At 44.5% G+C, this 18,116-nt stretch overlaps 1 protein-coding gene across 1 annotated transcript in view; it reads right to left on the bottom strand.

Moving 5' to 3' along the window:
• The window catches only part of SLX4IP (SLX4 interacting protein), a 185,316-nt gene that overhangs the window by 65,437 nt on the left and 101,763 nt on the right, over positions 1-18,116 (bottom strand). Inside the window, 1 exon segment of the mRNA XM_060123970.1 lies at positions 3,025-3,114. Coding sequence (XP_059979953.1) covers positions 3,025-3,114 — 90 coding nt within the window.

Raw genomic sequence — 18,116 nt, 5'->3', positions numbered from 1 at the left:
GTCAGGTTTGACAAATGGAAGGTAGATAGTGTGTGCTGTGGTCGAGATACCCTAGTAAGTGACCACACTGCACTTGGCGAAGTGTTCTCTTCAGAACCAGAGCAAGGCAAGAAAAGACAAATTCCCAGCTAAAAAACAAATTCCCAGACCAAGTCCCAGTCAAGGAGCAAGAGAGAGATGCGCCCAACATCTCCAGGCTAACAGGGGTTCATGTGTGCTTCCCCAGGTTTACAAACGGAACAGTTTGAGTTCAACTGTTTGGGTACAAAGACTACTCATGCTGGACTCAAAATAAACACATGTTTAATACATGTAATTAGTTCCTTTTCCTGAAAAGGAACTGGATATTCTTAAGACTTTCACTACGCAAAGCGACTGTTAAAATGCAATCAAACTGATAGCTCATGAAATCCCAGTCTTGAGATAATCTAATGATTAAGAAAAGATGAAAGCACTGGGACACTGAACATAGGCTAAAGTCATATCCTCAACTAGCTTTTCTCCTTTCTCATACACACACACACACACAAATTATCCCAGAGCGATTTTAATGTCAGTGAACACACTTCGAAGGAATAACTTCAGTAAAAGCCACAAACTATCTACTTTGCTTTGAGAGGAAAACTCAGCTTGCTGGCACTGCATCGGAGCTCTGCAGGTCTAATCGTGCTCTGAGCATCTTGCTAAGTCACGCCCTGCTGCCCGGACATAGGTACGAGGTGGAGCAGCACAGTTGCTTGTGGCACCCTGGAAAATTCTAGCCTTATGCTTTGGCTAGGAAGTGAGTCACATACCCACAGATTTATTGTAAAGCCTTCCAAATCAACTGAATCTTGGCAAAATTGACTAAATATCAACAAAAAGTGTCTAAGGCCGCGGTGGCAGAGCTGGGAGAGAATAGAGGAAAATGGAATGGTGGATTCTAGGATGCTGTTTATGTAAGTCAAACTTTTTGGGTGGGGTCCCCTGGGGTGCATATTAGTCACTTTGGGGAAACGAATTAACTGTTTTGAATCATAGGGACAGGTGTTGAGAAGCCAAATCTTGGAATGACATGAAGGTGAGTTGTAGAAGGAGATGCTGGCCCGTCAAACGTTAAGCCCTGAAGAGTAGGGTTCACGGCTATTTACCTGAACGAAGATCCCATCATACAGAATCTTGCGCCTTCTCGCTCCAGCTTCAGGCCATTGGGTATCCTTCGCAAAATGAGGACAACAGAGTCCTGATAATACTATTATCTCCTGACCGAAAATGTATCACTTATAAATTTTCTTTTGGGTGTTTTCTTTTCTAGTTATCTCCAAAAGCTGACTGAAAACAGTTATCACAGTAAAGGCGTAAAAAAGTGGTATAAAAAAGTACCACTATCACTAGTTTCTTCTCCATATACTACCTTTTAATAAAATGTATTTTTATTTCTAGCTCTAAAAAGCTATTGTGACCAACAAATATCATGGAAGACACCAAGGGCTCTAACATTTGGAAAGTTATGTGAAAGCCACAGGCTCGCTGTCCTGCTCTCCTGTAAGCAGGGATCTGGAGAAGGGAGCCAAGCATGTGCCTCTGCCACAGCGGCACTTGGGTGGGACCTCGGAAACTGAGAGCTGGGAGTGACTCAGCCAGGGTCTGGGAGAACCCCTTCATCTGCAGAGGAGGAGGCTGGGGCCCCAGGAGTTCCAACATCACCACCCTGTCACATGACCACTTCCTTTACTGACTGAGCATCAGCTTAGTGACTGGCCACGGCGAGAGGCGGGCCGTGATGAACGATCTCTACACTTTGTCAAAGGATCACACGGTGCAGAAGAGGATTTCAGACCAGTGAGAAAGACCAGCTTTGTGTCAACACCACACCTGCTCCAGGTGCTCAGTCCATCCTTTACGGCCAGTCAGGATTACAGTCCCTGCTTACCTGGAAAAGTCACTTTAACTTCTTTTTTTTTTATTATTTTTTTTCTTTTGCGGTACGCGGGCCTCTCACTGTTGTGGCCTCTCCCGCTGCGGAGCACAGGCTCCGGACGCGCAGGCTCAGTGGCCATGGCTTACGGGCCCAGCCACTCTGCGGCATGTGGGATCTTCCTGGACCGGGGCACGAACCCGTGTCCCCTGCATCGGCAGGCAGACTCTCAACCACTGCACCACCAGGGAAGCCCCAACCTCTTCTTTTTTTAATACAAAGAACCCTTTCCCCCAAACAAAGAGGTAGGAAATTTCTGGTTTAAATACTAGAATAGCAAAGGAAATAGATGTGTCAGTTTCCAAAGAAACAGCAACAACAAAAAAGCAGGTGTATGTCTGTTGTGGGGAACACAACTGTTTTTCAAGGATTAAATAGCACTCAAGATTTATTGTCCACTAATGAAAATGAAAGCTGGAAGAAGAGCTAATATTCTTTTAAAAGCTCCTTGCATTTAAAATAGTGAAAAGTTTTAAGGAGAGCACAGGGAACTATATTCAGTATCATGTAATAGGACTTCCCTGGTGGAGCAGTGGTTAAGACTCCGCCTGCCAAGCAGGGGACATGGGTTCGATCCCTGGTCCAAGAAGATCCCACATGCCGCGGAGCAGCCAAGCCCGTGCACCACAACTACTGAGCCTGCGCTTTAGAGCCCGCGTGCTGCAACTACTGAAGCCCGAGTGCCACAACTACTGAAGCCCATGCTCCTAGAGCCTGTGCTCTGCAACAAGAGAAGCCACTGCAATGAGAAGCCCATGCACCGCAATGAAGAGTAGCCCCCGCTTGCCGCAACTAGAGAAAGCCTGCACACAGCAACAAAGACCCAATGCAGCCAAAAAGAAAAAAAAAAAAAAGAACTAATTCCACTACTAATGAAATAAACAACTCCTGAAAGAATTTATTTAAAAAATATCACGTAATAACCTATAACGGAAAAGAATCTGAAAAAGAATACGTGTGTGTGTGTGTGTGTTTGTATGTATAACTGAATCACTTTGCTGTACAACTGAAACACCGTAAATCAACTATACTTCAATTTTAAAAAATAGTGAAAAGTTTTCTGGTACCTCTTTCTTCTGTTCAGAAAACCAGCTGGTATCTTTGTTTGAACCTTGCGGAGATATATGAAGATCCACCAGGACAGCAAAATTCCCACACTGAAAGACATTAATGGCAGAGTTAGCTTACGCCCAGCAAACAATGAGAGAAAATCTCACAAATTCCTATGTGGTTGCTCATGATGAAACGGCAACAAAGTTCACTACTGGACAGAAACGTTAATATGGGGCGGGGTAAAACTCATAACCCGATGTTTTTTGCAAGTTTATAATTTATGCTAGAAATGCTAGGGAGAGATTTAATTTCAATCAGGATAGGAAAGACAAAATATCTATCTCTGGGCCGCACCTTCAAGGAGGATGCCCAGAAATCTGGCAGCAGTTGGAAGGCTATTAAACACCGAGAAAAGTTAAATAGGTCAGTACGAGGTAGGCTCCAGAAAAGAATGAGTCGTGGACGGCCAGGGGAATTCTTTCTTCCAGATAGGCGAGAACAGACAGAAGTTACTGCATTTTTAGACAGACAAAAGGATTGGCTGGAACCGTACATCTTGGACTAGAACTAGAAGCACGGACAAACGAAAAAGAACCAAAGAGCAGAAGGCAGATGCTGAATGACAGTTATGAAAACTACATGAGTTTTATTAAAATATGCTACAAAGCCTGTCTCCTTTCTTATTTGATAAGCTAGTGCTGTCTAGCATTTTGGAAAAAATGGAAATCTTCTCTATCTGCACTGTTCAATAGGGAAGCCAATAGCCTTATGTGGTTACTGTGCACTTGAAATGTGGCTATTGTGACTGAGAAGCTGAACTTTTAATTTTATTTAATTTCAAGCTAATTTAAACAGCCACATGTAGCTAGAAGCTCTGCGGCATGGCTACAGACCTTGTAAAAATGTGTAGCTTCATAAACCCTCATACCGTATGAGTAAAGTAATCTGAGAATCTCAAGATAACTGTGGATGAACTAACTTAGAAAAGCACCGTGGGTTGCTTTATGGCCAGCAGGGAAAGTCATTTTTGTACCTCTTTGGCTAAACATTTTTTTTTTTTAAATTCTGTGCTATAATTCAGTGGTGAAAAAAAATTTTTTTTTCAACAAACGGTGTGAGAATACCAGATATAATATGGAAACAAAATGAAACTCGACACCTACCTCACACCATACACAGAAACTGATTTGAGATGAATCACAGAACTAAATGTAAAAAATCAAATCTATCTTCCCAAACTTGGGGTAGAAAAAGATTTCTTAGACAGGATCCAGAAAGCACTAATTATAAAAGAAAATATCAGCACGCTGGACTTGATCAAAATTTAAAACTTCTGCTCATCAAAAGACACCATTAATAAAATGGATATTTTAAATGCCATAGACTGGGAGAAAATATTCATAAATGCACGTGTCGGACAAAAGGACTGGTGTCCAAAATATGTAAAAAATACTTCTACAAATTGACGTTAAGAAAACAAAACACAAGCTTGAACAGACACTTCACAATTAAGAAAAACAACTGGTGAATAGGCACATAAAAAAAAAGTGTACAACATCATCGCTTATCAAGCAAATACAAATTAACACTGCCAAGAGATACAACTACACACCTACCACAATGACTGCAGTGAAAAAGACTGATGCACACCAAATGTTGGTAAGGATGGGGAGTGACCCAAACTCACACACTGCTCGTGGCAATGGAAAATGGTTCAACCACCCTGGCAAATGTTTGTCAGTTTCCTACAGTTAAACACATATTTATTTTACCATCTGAGCCAGCAATTCCACCTCAGGTATTTACCTGCGAGAGATGAAACATATGTGCACACAAAGAAATGTACACAAATGTGTGTGGATGTTTTATTTGCAAGAATCGAAATGGAAGACAACCCGAAAGTCTCTCACCAGGAGAACAAACAAATTGTGGTATATTCATGCAATGGAACCCTCCTCACCAAACTACTGATCCGCTCAACACGGACTAATATCAATATCATTGCACTGAGCAAAGCCAGGCTAAAATACATACTGCATGATTCCATTTATATAAAGTTCTAGAAAAGCAAAATTAAATCTATGGTCAAAGAAATCAGCACAGTGATTGCTCAGGGAGAAATTGACTGGGGAATGTTCTATGTCTTGTTATACAATTAAGATCAGTTCGTTTCCCTGTATATATGTTACATATCAATAATAAATGATTTTTAAAGTACTGTGTAAAAATATACTCATATTTGTTGACATATATTTAAAATGTAAGTATTATGTCCTTGAAAATGTGTGGGTATTTTGGGGGAGAACAAAGTGAACTTCCCTGGGTAATAAATCATAAAGTATAATGAAAAAGGGTCTCCTACAATGTCCAACAGTGCAATGTCACCCACAGAACTACAGTTTAGTGAGCTGCAACCAGCATTTTATTTTAATGAAAGAGAAATGGGATTAAAAAAAAAATCAATGTGTCACACGGTAAAGTTAAGTCTTGTTTTGTGAAACTTAGGTATGAGTGTACTGAGTTATGATATAAAGCCTATTTCTCACTGTGGGTTGTGGTCAAAAATGTTTGAAAACCATATTCAAATACACTGTTATTTTAAAAGTTTCTTCCATGTTGATTATCGATTTAACCTTTAAGGAGTATGCTGCCACCAGGTGGAGGTCTCATGTCACAACTACAGGATCTTAGCCAGGGATTATTAACCTTTCATGTGCCACGGATCTCTTTGTTGTGAAGCTGATGAAACCTGTGCATCAGTTGTGAAGCTGATGAAACCTGTGTATAATAATGTTTTTAAATGCATGGAGACACAATGCATAGGAGTAAAAAGAAAGCCAATTATACTGAAGTACAGTTACCCATATTAAAAAAATATTGTAATATAGTAATGGATGTACTTGTTCAATAAGGCATTGGATCTTGTCACACAGTGGTGGATCTAAAAACTACTATAAATCCAAAGTAGTGATAAGCATAAATGACATTTTCAGATGTCTGCCACAATTATAATGCAATATAAAAAGAGCTGTGATTTCTAATGGTAACAAACATTGCTAATACTATTGTGTTCTGAATATTTCATTCATAATAAAAACAAAATTTATTAGAACTTGGTCAAAGTAAAGATGCAACTTTTTTCCCATCCAAGTTCACTGACCCTCTGAATTCTCTCACAGGCCTGTTGAGGCTCCAGGGATCCTAGAACAAGAGCCCCTCCAAAGAGGTGAGACATGCCTCATACACATTCTACTGGGTTTCCTGTGGGTGTTCCACCCTGACTGTTCAGTCAAACCAAGTTCTCTGCTACCCCTTTGTCATTAGCAAAGATGATTTTTTAAATTAAAAAAAAAATAGTGACGTTTGAACAACCTGAACTGATACTATGTAATAGTATCCTAAAAAATTGAATGATAAGGTCCAATTTGGTATTTTTTCATCATTTTAGCTCTGATCACAAAGAAGCTAGTCTGTTTGATTATAAGAAGACTGATTAAAATGTCTTTTTTTAAATAAATCATTGAATCTCACTCTGGTGCTCAAACCTTCCCGGGCTTCCTGCCAGAATCCCCACTCCCCAGTGGGGCTCTCCCTCTGCAGCCAGCCTTCTGAGTTTTCCAGCAAGAGCTCTCTCCAGCTCCCACAGTAATAAGAGATATTTTGCCTTTCTGAAGTTCCCTGCTCTCAAAGCTTTGCTTCTTTTCTCCCATGAGTAAACAGAAGTAAAAAAAAAAAAAAAAAGAAAGAAAGAAAAAGAACACCACCCCTGACTGCTGCTGGCAGCACAGCCCCCGCCCCTCCTGCCCCTTAATTAGGGGCCATTTCTTCTCTACTCTTCCAGGCAGAGCAGCACAGTCAGCATCACTGGGCTCTCAGGCCAGAGCTGCTCATGCTACACAGGCCGCGTTACCTCCCTCACAGCCCAGCAGCTACGAGAGGAAGCTCTGCATCCCACGCTTGGGCTGGGAACCAACCGGCTGGGGGCCAGTCCGGCTTCCTCCCCCTCCACCCAGAGGTTTCGGCCAAAAACCTGGGAGTCACCCCTAACTCCTCCCTTCCCTCACCCTCAGTCACCACGCCTGGTAGATTTGGCTTCTTCAAGAGCTAAACACACCCCTCCTCTCTGGCTCTCCAGCTCACGTCATCTCCCACTTGGAACATCAGGGCCACTTCTCGGAGTCCTGGATGAACTCCCCAGCCTCCACCAGAGCCACGCCTGCCGCAGAGGGGATGCCGAGGCTCCAAGGCTCTGATGAGGCCCGCTTCCCACTGTCTCCCACTGCTCCTGGGCACATGCTCTCTGCCCTTTGCTTCCAGAGCACCTCGATGCTCCCGTGCTCAGTGGGCTCTCACACATCCTCAAACCCTCGCAGGAGTGCGGCCATCCCCATGGAGCTTTTCTGAACAGTTTGCCACTCCCTCCTCCGGATCAGCAATGCTTCCCGTGCTTATTTCTGCATTCAGTGGCTGGTCCATGTAGGGGCCTCCCCTGCCAGACTGTCAGCTCCTCAGTGGAGACAGGGTCCACACCTCAGTCCCGCTGCATCCCAGGGATCAGCACAGTGCCAGCTCACAGTAAATGCTTAATATTTAGTGGAAGGAAGGGAGGGACGAAGGGAGGGAGGGAGGGAGGGAGGGAGGGAGGGAGGGAGGGAGGAAGGAAGGAAGGAAGGAAGGAAGGAGGGAAGGAAGGAAGGAAGGAAGGAAGGAAGTGGGGGGGCAATCACAGCCTTATCTGCAAACTGGGGGCTCTGACACCACTCTGGGGACAAGGTCACTCTGACTGAGCCCAGGACACTGATGTGTCATAGAACAACTTTCTCCCTCCTTATTCTGGAGCGGCGACAACTATGCCATCACCAGTGACAACCACTCATTTTCCATATTTTGGAAAAAGGGAATTCAAGGATCCTAGGATTACCTCACCCCAAACTCACTGCCAACCAAGCATGTTGGTGATTTTTCCTATTTCTTTCCTAAGAATTCCAAAGTCGAAACTTAACTGTTACCAAGTCTTCAGGGGTGGGAGATCTTGTCCTCTAATTGTACATTAAGTGTAAAATAAAGGTGAAACTGCTACTATTTCTCATACGTGTAGCTCTCTCAGATGCAGGTTCAAAACTCTGAGTTATGTGGAAGGTTCTCCACATTCTCTCATTCGTTCGTTCATTCATTTATTCATTCCCCACTGAGTTTCACAGGAGCCCTGGGGCAGAGCTGGTGCGGGGGGGGGGAGGCGTATCAGAGCACTGCAGGCAGTGTGACTACAGTGCACACCTAAGGGAGCTGAGTGTCAACTCCCCCTGAGGGAGGCCAGGGAGGAGGGTGTGATGTTGCAGCTGAGTCCTGAGGAACAGGGTGACAAGTGGTCGAGAGAGAGGCCCAAGGAAGGAGCTCGGTATATGCTCTGAGGATGGTGGAGTCTGACGACATGGAAACAGGGCAGGAGGGCTCAGAGCACAGAGGAGCCCCGGACGGGCTGAGGGGCCAAGAAGACTGCAGGCTGGAGGGTGGAATGACCTGAGCCAGGCATCCAGGTTTAAAGCCACCACAAGAGCCCAAACGAGGTAGTAGAAGGTGATCCTGAGGTGGGGGGAAGGAGCAGATTTGAGGGATACTCAGAAGACAGAGTCAAGAGCATGTGGTTGGGTGCAGAGGGGGAGGGGCAAGGGTGACCCCAGGGCCCACGGGCAGTTTCCCCCATGCCCCGGGGCTGCCCACAGGCAGTTTCCCCCATATGGGTCTGTCGCATTGTCACTGGCATTGTACACCCACCTATTATTAAAGATTTAAGGCAGCCTGGATTAACAAGGCAAAGATTTAAAATGGGGGAATAAGTAAGAAAAACAAGGGTAAAAAGATAAAATGAAGCCAGTGCTAGGTCTCATAGGTTTGCACAAAAGCCCCACCATGTCCTAAGTCTCTGCAACAGTCTGCTCTCAGTTTGCTAGTTACCAACGTGAAAAACAAGAGGCCAGAGGCCGTCAGATGAGAACAAATCGGTGCTGAGGATAATTCAATCAATCCCGATACTCAATCTAGAAAGACATTTCTCCTGAATATCTTCATGAAAAAACATGGCAATTATCCTCCTGGAGCATCAACTTGACTCAAAGCCTCTAGCAAAATATTAAATATTTTCATATCCAAACGAACCGCATATAGGTTATAGCACAAAATTTAAAAGTCCCATGATTTTGCAAGAAAGAGCACAGTTTAAAATACTGACAGTATTCAATTTAATCCTCGTCACTAAGCTGTGAAGGAGCACGACTATTACTCGCATTTTATAGGTAAGGAAATGGAGTCAGAGACGGTAAAGGCCAAGTCCAAGATTACACAGGCAGTGAAGGACAAACCCAGGAATCAAATCCTAATCTTTTACCCCTCAAAGCCGACTTGTGTGCACTACTTGGAAGAGATATCCACCCCCGTGGAAGGCCCCTCGGGACTCATTTCCTGACCCCACGTGGAGGCACGTTTAAGGCTGCCTGGCCTGGAACCCCCTCCACTCTACTTGGGAACTGGCCTCCTGTCCCCTCTAAGGTGAGTGATGGCAGCTGCGCGGGCCCACCCCATCGGTGCCTGGTGATGGAACCAAGGATTCTGAACGGGGTCCCGCAGCTCCCTTCCCTGGGCTGAAGCGAGGCCCTGAGGGCTCAGATCCTAAAGCTGCCACTGGGGTAGGTACGCTGCTGGAGAAGAGTGCAGCATGGAGGTGAAAGCCCCACTGCAGAGAGAGTGGGGCGAGAGGGCTGTGGGGAGAAGGAAGGAGGAGAAGGGTGACACGTCACGCCAAAGGTGGGGTCGGGTGGCAGGGCAGGAAAAGAGGTCTCCTGACATGAACAGCCCCATCCAGGGAGCTCAGGCTGAAGAAAAGTCAACGCAAATAGTTTGTCAATTTCACCCCTGTTCTTCCTTAAAATACTTGCCCAAGAAATCCAAGCTTGGAGTTTACATTCGAGAAAAGAAACCAGCATACCTTCAGGGTGGCATATGCCATAAACACGCAGACAGTTGGGTCAGGGGACAGGAGAATAAACAGTTAGTTGTACTATCGGAATACACGACACCCTTCATCTAATTGCAAAAACTTCCAAAGGGGAAATAAGTTGGCGATCACAACAGTTAAGATTTGCTGAGCACTTACTGTGTGCCAGGCCCTGCATCAAGCCCTCTCAGTGCATTACTGTATTTATTGTGCCCCGGAGAGGCAGAAACAATTACCACTCAGCATCTGGAGACACTGAGAAGCCCAAGAGCTCTCCCTCTCTCTCATCAAAGATCCCTGGTGATCATGGCTGGGTTTTGTTTGGAGTGGTGCCTGCCAACCTGGCAATACTCGTCAGAACAGGTAGGAGGAACACTCTATATTCTTAGTCACAGAACGGGACACAGCCTGAAGTCGAGAGCACAGCACACAGAGAGGGCCTGGAGAAAGCCTTCTGCTGACCAACAGGAGAATGGCCTAGCAAAGGGAGTCCAAGGCCGTGATCTCTTCCGGTGACACCCCAGTTTAGGAGGGGTTTCCCACCTCCCCTCTCTGGGTGTCAGTCTCCCTCTTTGTAAAATGACACAACTAGGTCTCCTTCAAGGTGCCTTATGCTCTAAGATCCCATCTCTTAGGGTTTTGATTTGCAACCATTTGCCTGGACTCCATTGGCCAATGTCACGTCTGCCCTCCTGTAAAGCTTCTGAAAGAGCCACCCTGAGTCTGGCACCTGGTACCATCCTCCATTGGTTCACAATGGGCCCTGCAAGCACAGCAGGCAAGTCCACCGTCGTTTTGGAATAGACAACAGGAGAGCACATGTCCTGCTGGGCTGACCTCTGTGGGCAGGATTTAGTCTTGGCAACCAATGACAGAAAATACCAGTCTCATGGCTAGAAATCACGGTATAAACCACAGGAAATGGAGAAGCTCAGTGGAGTTGGCTGAGGGAAAAATCTTAGCAACCAACGAGCTCTTCCCCCCAGAGCACTCTCCGACCAGATGCAGGCGAGACTGCGCTCTTCTCTGCCGCCACAGCATTTTATTTACGCTCCTGTTGTGGGACTCCCTTATAGGCTGTCCGCACAGGACTGCATGCTTCCTGGCTCCCGAGGGCTGCTTGCGAGAAGGGGCTGCTTTCCGTTACCTTTGGCTTATCAATGCCTAGTACTGGGCCTGGCACAGAGATGGCCGGGAAGAGTGTTTGTTCAATAAATGAAAATAATACATCAGTGATGAAAATTACTTAAGTGTCAGCCCTGTTCTCTCTCTAGGAGGGATTACCACCCTCTCACCTGCACCTTGTCCTCAGAATAGAATCAAGCTCATGGTTTACAACTAAGGTTGCCTCATACATGCACAGAACACTATCACCCGGGAAAACGGGCAGAGGTGGCCACTGCTGCACGCTAGATGGTTAGCGTCTGATCTTGCAGTCAAACCCTGGCTGACTATATGAATCCAGACCCATTAGAAGGAACCTACATAGGGCTTCCTTGGTTGCAAATGGATGGCTAGTGCTTTGAGGTCAAGTTTTTCTGGTTGAAAGGGAAGCAGGAAAGGGTGTGACTTTTCTCAAGTGGAAAGGAATCAGGAGGGGAGGGAGTTTCTCTCTGTTTGGTTTCTGCTCTGGGACATTTGACTACAGGTCAGGGATGTACACCTTTTCAGTCATTTGTTTGTTTTTCTTAACAGATTTATTGCTATGGTTGGGAAAAGGTTCTACACGGGCAGGGAGCAAAGGAATGAGAGAAAAAGATGTCAGACAAGCAGAATTGCTGAGTGTGATGACAACTTCTAAAAGGAGAAACAAATAGAGTCACAAGGGCTGGTGTCCTTCAGTAAGCTGTCTCTGGTCTCCTGCTCAGAAAGAGTTCTGGGTTTGTTTTTTTTTTGCCTAAAATGCTCACACAGTGCTTCACATAAGCTATGGATAGGATCTGAGAAGGGAAGCAAAGTGCTGCTGGGAATGAAGCGAAGGCCAACAAAGCGGTATTACAAAGCGACGCTTAAGTTTCCCACATGCCCCCTGGAACCTTTAAGTCGTATTCGAGGCCAAACCACAGCCTCTACAATCCATCACTGCATGAAGAGTGCAGTTAGGAACAGACTCTCAGTCACTCCCTTTGAAAGATAAGAACGGCCTTCATTTCTTTAGATACTAACCCCAGTGATTTTTCCAAAAATTGTCCTTTTAAATGTAACCCCCAGGCCACTATCCCTAGGAGACTGGCCTGTGGCACGTCCAGAGCATGTGAGCAGCGAGGAGTGGGGATGACGAGGGGGCAGGACAGACCTGGCGCAGCCCCCTCCCTGCGCCTCAGACCCTCAGGCCCTGGGTAAGTCCCCGCAGTGCAAAATGGGACAATAATGCAAGATGCTTCACGGAGTCGTTTTGAGGATTACATGAGAGAATTCAGGTACAAAACTTCAGCACATCCGACAGGGCTTAAGAAAGAAATATGGGTCGTTTTGTTTTGTTTCTCTCCAAAGGTAGAATTTGTTTCAAATTCCAGAGAATTTTCAATGAACTCTGAACTGTCAGTTCCATTAAGGTTGACAAATAGGTCGGGCGCAGGTTTCCCCTTGTTTCTCCTAAGAGCTAATAAATGCCTCCTAATTCTTTTCCGCTGTTTTACTCTGGCCACACGCTGCTTCTCAGAAGAACAGCAGATGGCTTGTAATCACACCAGATTACAAGGAGCCCTCCTGCCACACATTTCTGCAACAGAGAACATGAAAGGAAAAGATAATCTGACAGAAATTATTCTGTACTTGTCTATAGGGAACTTGTCTTGAGAGGGTCTTAAGTGGCTAGAAAAACAAGCAACATTCACAGTTTAGAAACATTTCGGCTGCTCAGGAGCAAGTTAAGGAACAATTACGGCCAACCATCTAGGAATCTGAAAATGGAATCTGGTGGACACCAGGGGTGTTGGTCCCTACAAATTCTGCTCACAATTTTACCCAGCATGTGTCATCAAGAAGCTTTGGAATGTGGGTTTCAATTTAAATTGTAAAAATTAACACGTTGAAAAAAAATCTTCTTTTATATTCCCAAAGAATCTTGACATTCTTCACGGTCAAGAACAAAAGAAAAGCAGTGCAGCCTATGAGTTAAAGAAATTTATGACAAATTATAAATAAATCAAACACAAATAAAAACAAAAACCCTGTAAATATTCCCTTAGTGATCAATGCTTAGAATCTGTGGATCATTCTAAAGGGTGGTGGGTCCTGGAGGGAGATTTCTTGAAAGAGGAAGGGAGATAAAAGACAGGGGGCACAATTTTCCTACCTCTCTGGGGAGCAGGGGGTAGGGAACCAAAGAATCTTTGATGAGTACTTTGGAGATTCTGGATGACTTAGAGGAATTCTGTTCGTATGGTTAATGTAAAATAATTTAAGGAAATCCCCCACGATCAGTATTTTTTCCTCTGGAATCCTCCCGTCTATGTTCAAGTATAACAAAGGGCTTGCCCAACAGAGCTGTGACAGACACCCTCTGTTCAATCCAGTTGTCATTTAATTTTCTCTGGAGTACTGATATTGTGTAGGTACTATTGATAAAGGGGGTTTACATTTGCTCTTCTAAACCGTGTAAGAGTAGTGTTTTCCAAGCCAACTTTGACAGGCCAAAGACAAGGCTACATGTAACCTTTTTCAGGAAGGCAAAGAGAATCCAAGTATATGGCTGCAACCAAAACGTCACCTCAGAGTGAGGACCTCCTGAGGCCTACTGCACCTGAAGAGTTTCCACTTCTGCAGGGCTCAGGGTTACCAACGTCTCAGAGAGGCCCAACCAAGTCAAGTACCAGCCCTCTCTCTGCGCTTGGCCGTGGTTATCATCCTGGTTCTGCCAGTTCAGGAAAGCTCTCTGTGTGTACAACCTTAAGGATATTTGTCCACTAGAGCCTGGAGATCTAGCTCTTAAAGTATCGGCAGCATCAGTATCTCCTGGAGCTTGTTTGATATGCAAATTCAGACCTACCCAATCAGAAATTTTAGGTGTGGAGTTTGGTATCCTGTGTTTTAACAAGCCCTCCAGATGATTTTGGTGCGGGTTCAAGTCTAAGAACCACTGCTGTAGGCTACTATATCTCTTTGAGGACTCCTCTGGCATGCTCCGTACAATACAGGAAATTTTAGAAAAGGAAGGGGGGAAAATCTGATTAGGTTTCATAATATACCACAAGAGAAGGCGACAGCTCACCAAAATATATTACAATTCTAAAACCCATTAGGAAAACACATCACAATTTTACCATGATGATAAGAAAATAATTCTCTTAGAGTTGTAAGAAACTCAAAGTATGATTTTCTTTAAAAAGAAAAAACCTACACTCTCCAAAGGTAAATGTGATGTGCAGCCAGGGTTGAGAACCACAGATATAATAATGCCTCCCTAAGCATCTTAAAAACTGCCCTCTGGATTAGGATGATGGCAATCCAAAGGGAAAAGGAAATCTACCTACTGGATCAAGGTAGAGCCTTAGGAGGAAATGGAAAGGAAAGAAGTTGTAAGCCCAAAACAGACAGGGAGGTCACACAACTGCACTTAAGTCCTTGAAATGAGCTCAGATCACTGGGCTCAGGGGAACCCACCCCAAAGCATAAAGAGGATGGGCTCTGCACGTGGCTTGGCCACGGGGATGATGAGTTGCAATGAGATCCTTGAGAGGGGCAGACGACATTGCTCTTTGCAAAAGGGGGAGGAAGATAGAGTTTGCAACGGTCAATTTAATCCCTGATAGATTATTAGATAAGATCCAGAAAAAAACTAAAATTATGAAAAACTAATCTCATTTTCTTCTTTGCTGAGGTTCCTGACTGTGACAATTGGTGAAATGTGATTGACAAAGAAGACATGAACCTCAGCCAGGAATCAGGCAGACTCTCCCATGACAACCTTTTGTCCAAACCACTGCACCACAGCAGCTTTTGTCAAGGTTACCTATGACCTTCATGTAGCCAATCCAATGAACAGGTCTCAGTCCTCACATGACATGACCTCTCGGCACCATCTTAACAAAGTGGTTCATTCACTTGATCCCTGAAACCCTCGCTTCTGGGCCACTGTGCTTTCCTGGTTCTCCTCCCTCCTCACTGGCCACTCTTCCTCAGTCTCCTGTGCAGGCTCGTCCCCACTGCACCAACATCCAAACGGAGCTCAAGCCTTGACCTCTTCGTCTCCACCTACACTCCCGTTAGTCTCAAGGTTTCAGATCCTGATCGTGCCCAGTGTTTCTGCTCCAGCCTGGACCTCCTCCCAGCTCCAGATGCGCATATCCAACTGCCTACTCTACATCTCCACGTAGATGTGAAATAGACATTTACGATTTCACAAGTTCAAAACCCAAACTACTACTGTTTTACCCTCAAATGTGCTCCCAGCAGGTTTAGATGAACTGGCTTGGTAAATGACAACTCCACACTCTTCCAGCTGTTCAGGTCAAAACCTTGGAGTCGCCTTCGATGCCTCTCCTTCTCTCATATTCTACAGCTTTTCTGTTAACAAACCCTAACAGTTCTACCTTCAAGACAGCCCGCCTGGTACACAGCAGGAGCTCAGTAAATATTAACTGGATGGATCTATGAATGCACAAATGAATCCCAGTAAAGAAAAAAACAGAAAAGTATCATCATAAAACAAACAGAAAAATTTCATCATGGGTGAAAATGACAATCAGATGGATTCATAACTAGTTCAACAACCACAACCCCCAGAGTCATTCACGGCCAAACCACAGCATGGAGGGAGATGGTGAAGAGCTCTTCCCTTGACCCTGATCTTGGTCCACACTCTTAGCAGTGACATGATGAAGGTCATGCCACAAAATAGATGGATGAAGTTGCACAGGAGGGGAGAGTGAATATCTGGAATAGCAAAAACAGAATCTGGCACAAATACAGGAAACAAACAAAAAATCTGGATCTCTGTGACTCAGAAAGATGAGATCAACCTAAGAAGATGGAATTTAATAAGAATATATGTAAAGGTCAACATCTGACTCCAAAACAACTAACAGCCTGAGCACAGAGGTTGTCTTGGTCAAGAGAAAGCTCTGTGAGTGGGCAGCGAAATGCTGTGGTGGATGATGGCAACGTCATTTTAGGCTGCCTCAGCAGCAGCAGCCAGAATAAGCATTATGCTGGCTATGCTCTTTAGGCATTTAGTACTCAATTAGTCTCAACATACAAACAGAGACAAACAAGTGTGTATTAGAATACGAGTAACCAGGGTAAGACCAACACTTCAAATCATGTAATGAGGATCAGGTGAAAAAAGTGGAATGATTTACCTAAAAAAGAAAACCACCAGGATAAAATAATGTTACCAGGACATTTAAAGGTGGAAGAATGATCCTTTTCAGTTCTTCAGGGCCTTAAGGGATACAGAGCAGAGAAACCCCAAGGAGACAGGTATTGCCTCCACATAAGGAAGACTTCCTGGCCGGCAGGCTTTCCAACCAGGAAATGATCTGCCATGGGAGGTGGTATGTTCACCAGCCAAGCCAGGAGATCACACTGTATTGACATAAAACACATGAAAATGGACAACGGTATAAATATTGCCTTCTTATCACAGGGCACTGGTCTAGTTGTGAGGAGTTATGAAAATGACACAGGAAAGGGTATGCTACTGACTTGCTGCATTTTATTAATTGGCCACTGCAATCATACAGTGCAACACTCGTTACTGTTTTTTGGTTTTTTAGTTTATCCCTAAGGATGTGGGCTTACTGACCTCAAGAATCTGAGAAGTTACCTTCGGAAACAATTTAACATACAAAGCATGGGCTTTTGGAATCAAGCAGGTGTGCGTCCAATCACTGGCTGTACCTTTTACTGGCCATAAGGCCTCGGGCCTTATGTCCTTAGATGTCCTTAGGATTAAATTCAAAGAGGAAAAATAGAGTACAATAGTAGTTAACAAAGAGTAGTTAACTAACAAATTGGGAGTAGTTAACAAATAATGACATCATTTGCAGTCCCAGTACTCCAACTATAATGGGGGTGATGAGATTGACCAGTGCTGCCTGATATCTTCCTGTGATGATGGAAATGTTCTCTATCTTCGCTGTCCAACACCTTGGCCACAAGCCACGTGTGGCTACTGAGCACCTGCATTGAGGCTTGTGTGACTTTGGAGTTTGATTTAATTCTAATTAAGTTGGTTTATTAGCAATTAATTTATTAATTAACTTGAATTGCTACATGTAGCTAGTGGCTACTCTACTGAACAGTGTAGATACTTCCCTAAAGTGACTCCTGGTTCAGAAATCCTGGTTCTATAATTTTTTTTTTTTTGGCCACACCCCGTGGCCTGTGGAACTTCCCTGACCAGGGATCGAACCTGTGCCCCCAGCAGTGGAAGCACAGAGTCTTAACCACTGGACCACCAGGGAAGTCCTGGTTCTATAATTTTAAAGAGCAAACAACATCAGGAAACCCATAATAGGAAGTGCCCGGTGATGCGAGGGGATTCCCATCCCACAGGGAACTCCAGAAGGCTCCTCAGGATGGCATGTGAGGGTATGACAGGGACTAACCTGGGAAATTTCTCTGAACTTTACCAAGGACGGTACTGATCCAATAGAACTGTTTTAGTTCAAGGTGTTTTCCTTGTAAAGAGAAAATGAAGCCATAAAAGCTGTTACTGCCAATTAGAGGATTAAGAAGTTTAAGTTTCCCTTCACCTTTCACCCCTTTCACCGTGACCCTGCTTTATCAAATCAGAAAACAAAATTCAAGGAGAATTCTTAAAGTTATTATTGCAGCCACTATAATCGCTCCTAATCCCTTGGCTTTCACTGAGAATGAACCTTAAAATTTGGTGCTTGAATTTCCCTTCCAACTCTGCCCTGCATCTCAGGACTCAGGAAACAATCCTCTAACTACTTTCATCACTGCTTCATCAGGTTTCTACAAAATGAACACGAGTTCAAAGGGAATTTTCAACCAATTCATGGCTAAGGCAGGAAATTGAAACAGCAAATGGGACAGAAGGATGTTAGACAAACACAGGCGAGGTCTGCTGGGGGGAGCCCGAGTTTTTCTTTCCCGATCCGTTTTTCGAGAACTACAAAGGGCAATGAAGGGAGGCAGTTAATT

This window comes from Lagenorhynchus albirostris, chromosome 15 (genome assembly GCF_949774975.1).
Source record: "Lagenorhynchus albirostris chromosome 15, mLagAlb1.1, whole genome shotgun sequence".
Taxonomy (NCBI): domain Eukaryota; kingdom Metazoa; phylum Chordata; class Mammalia; order Artiodactyla; family Delphinidae; genus Lagenorhynchus; species Lagenorhynchus albirostris.
This window is presented reverse-complemented; position numbering and strand designations above follow the sequence as displayed.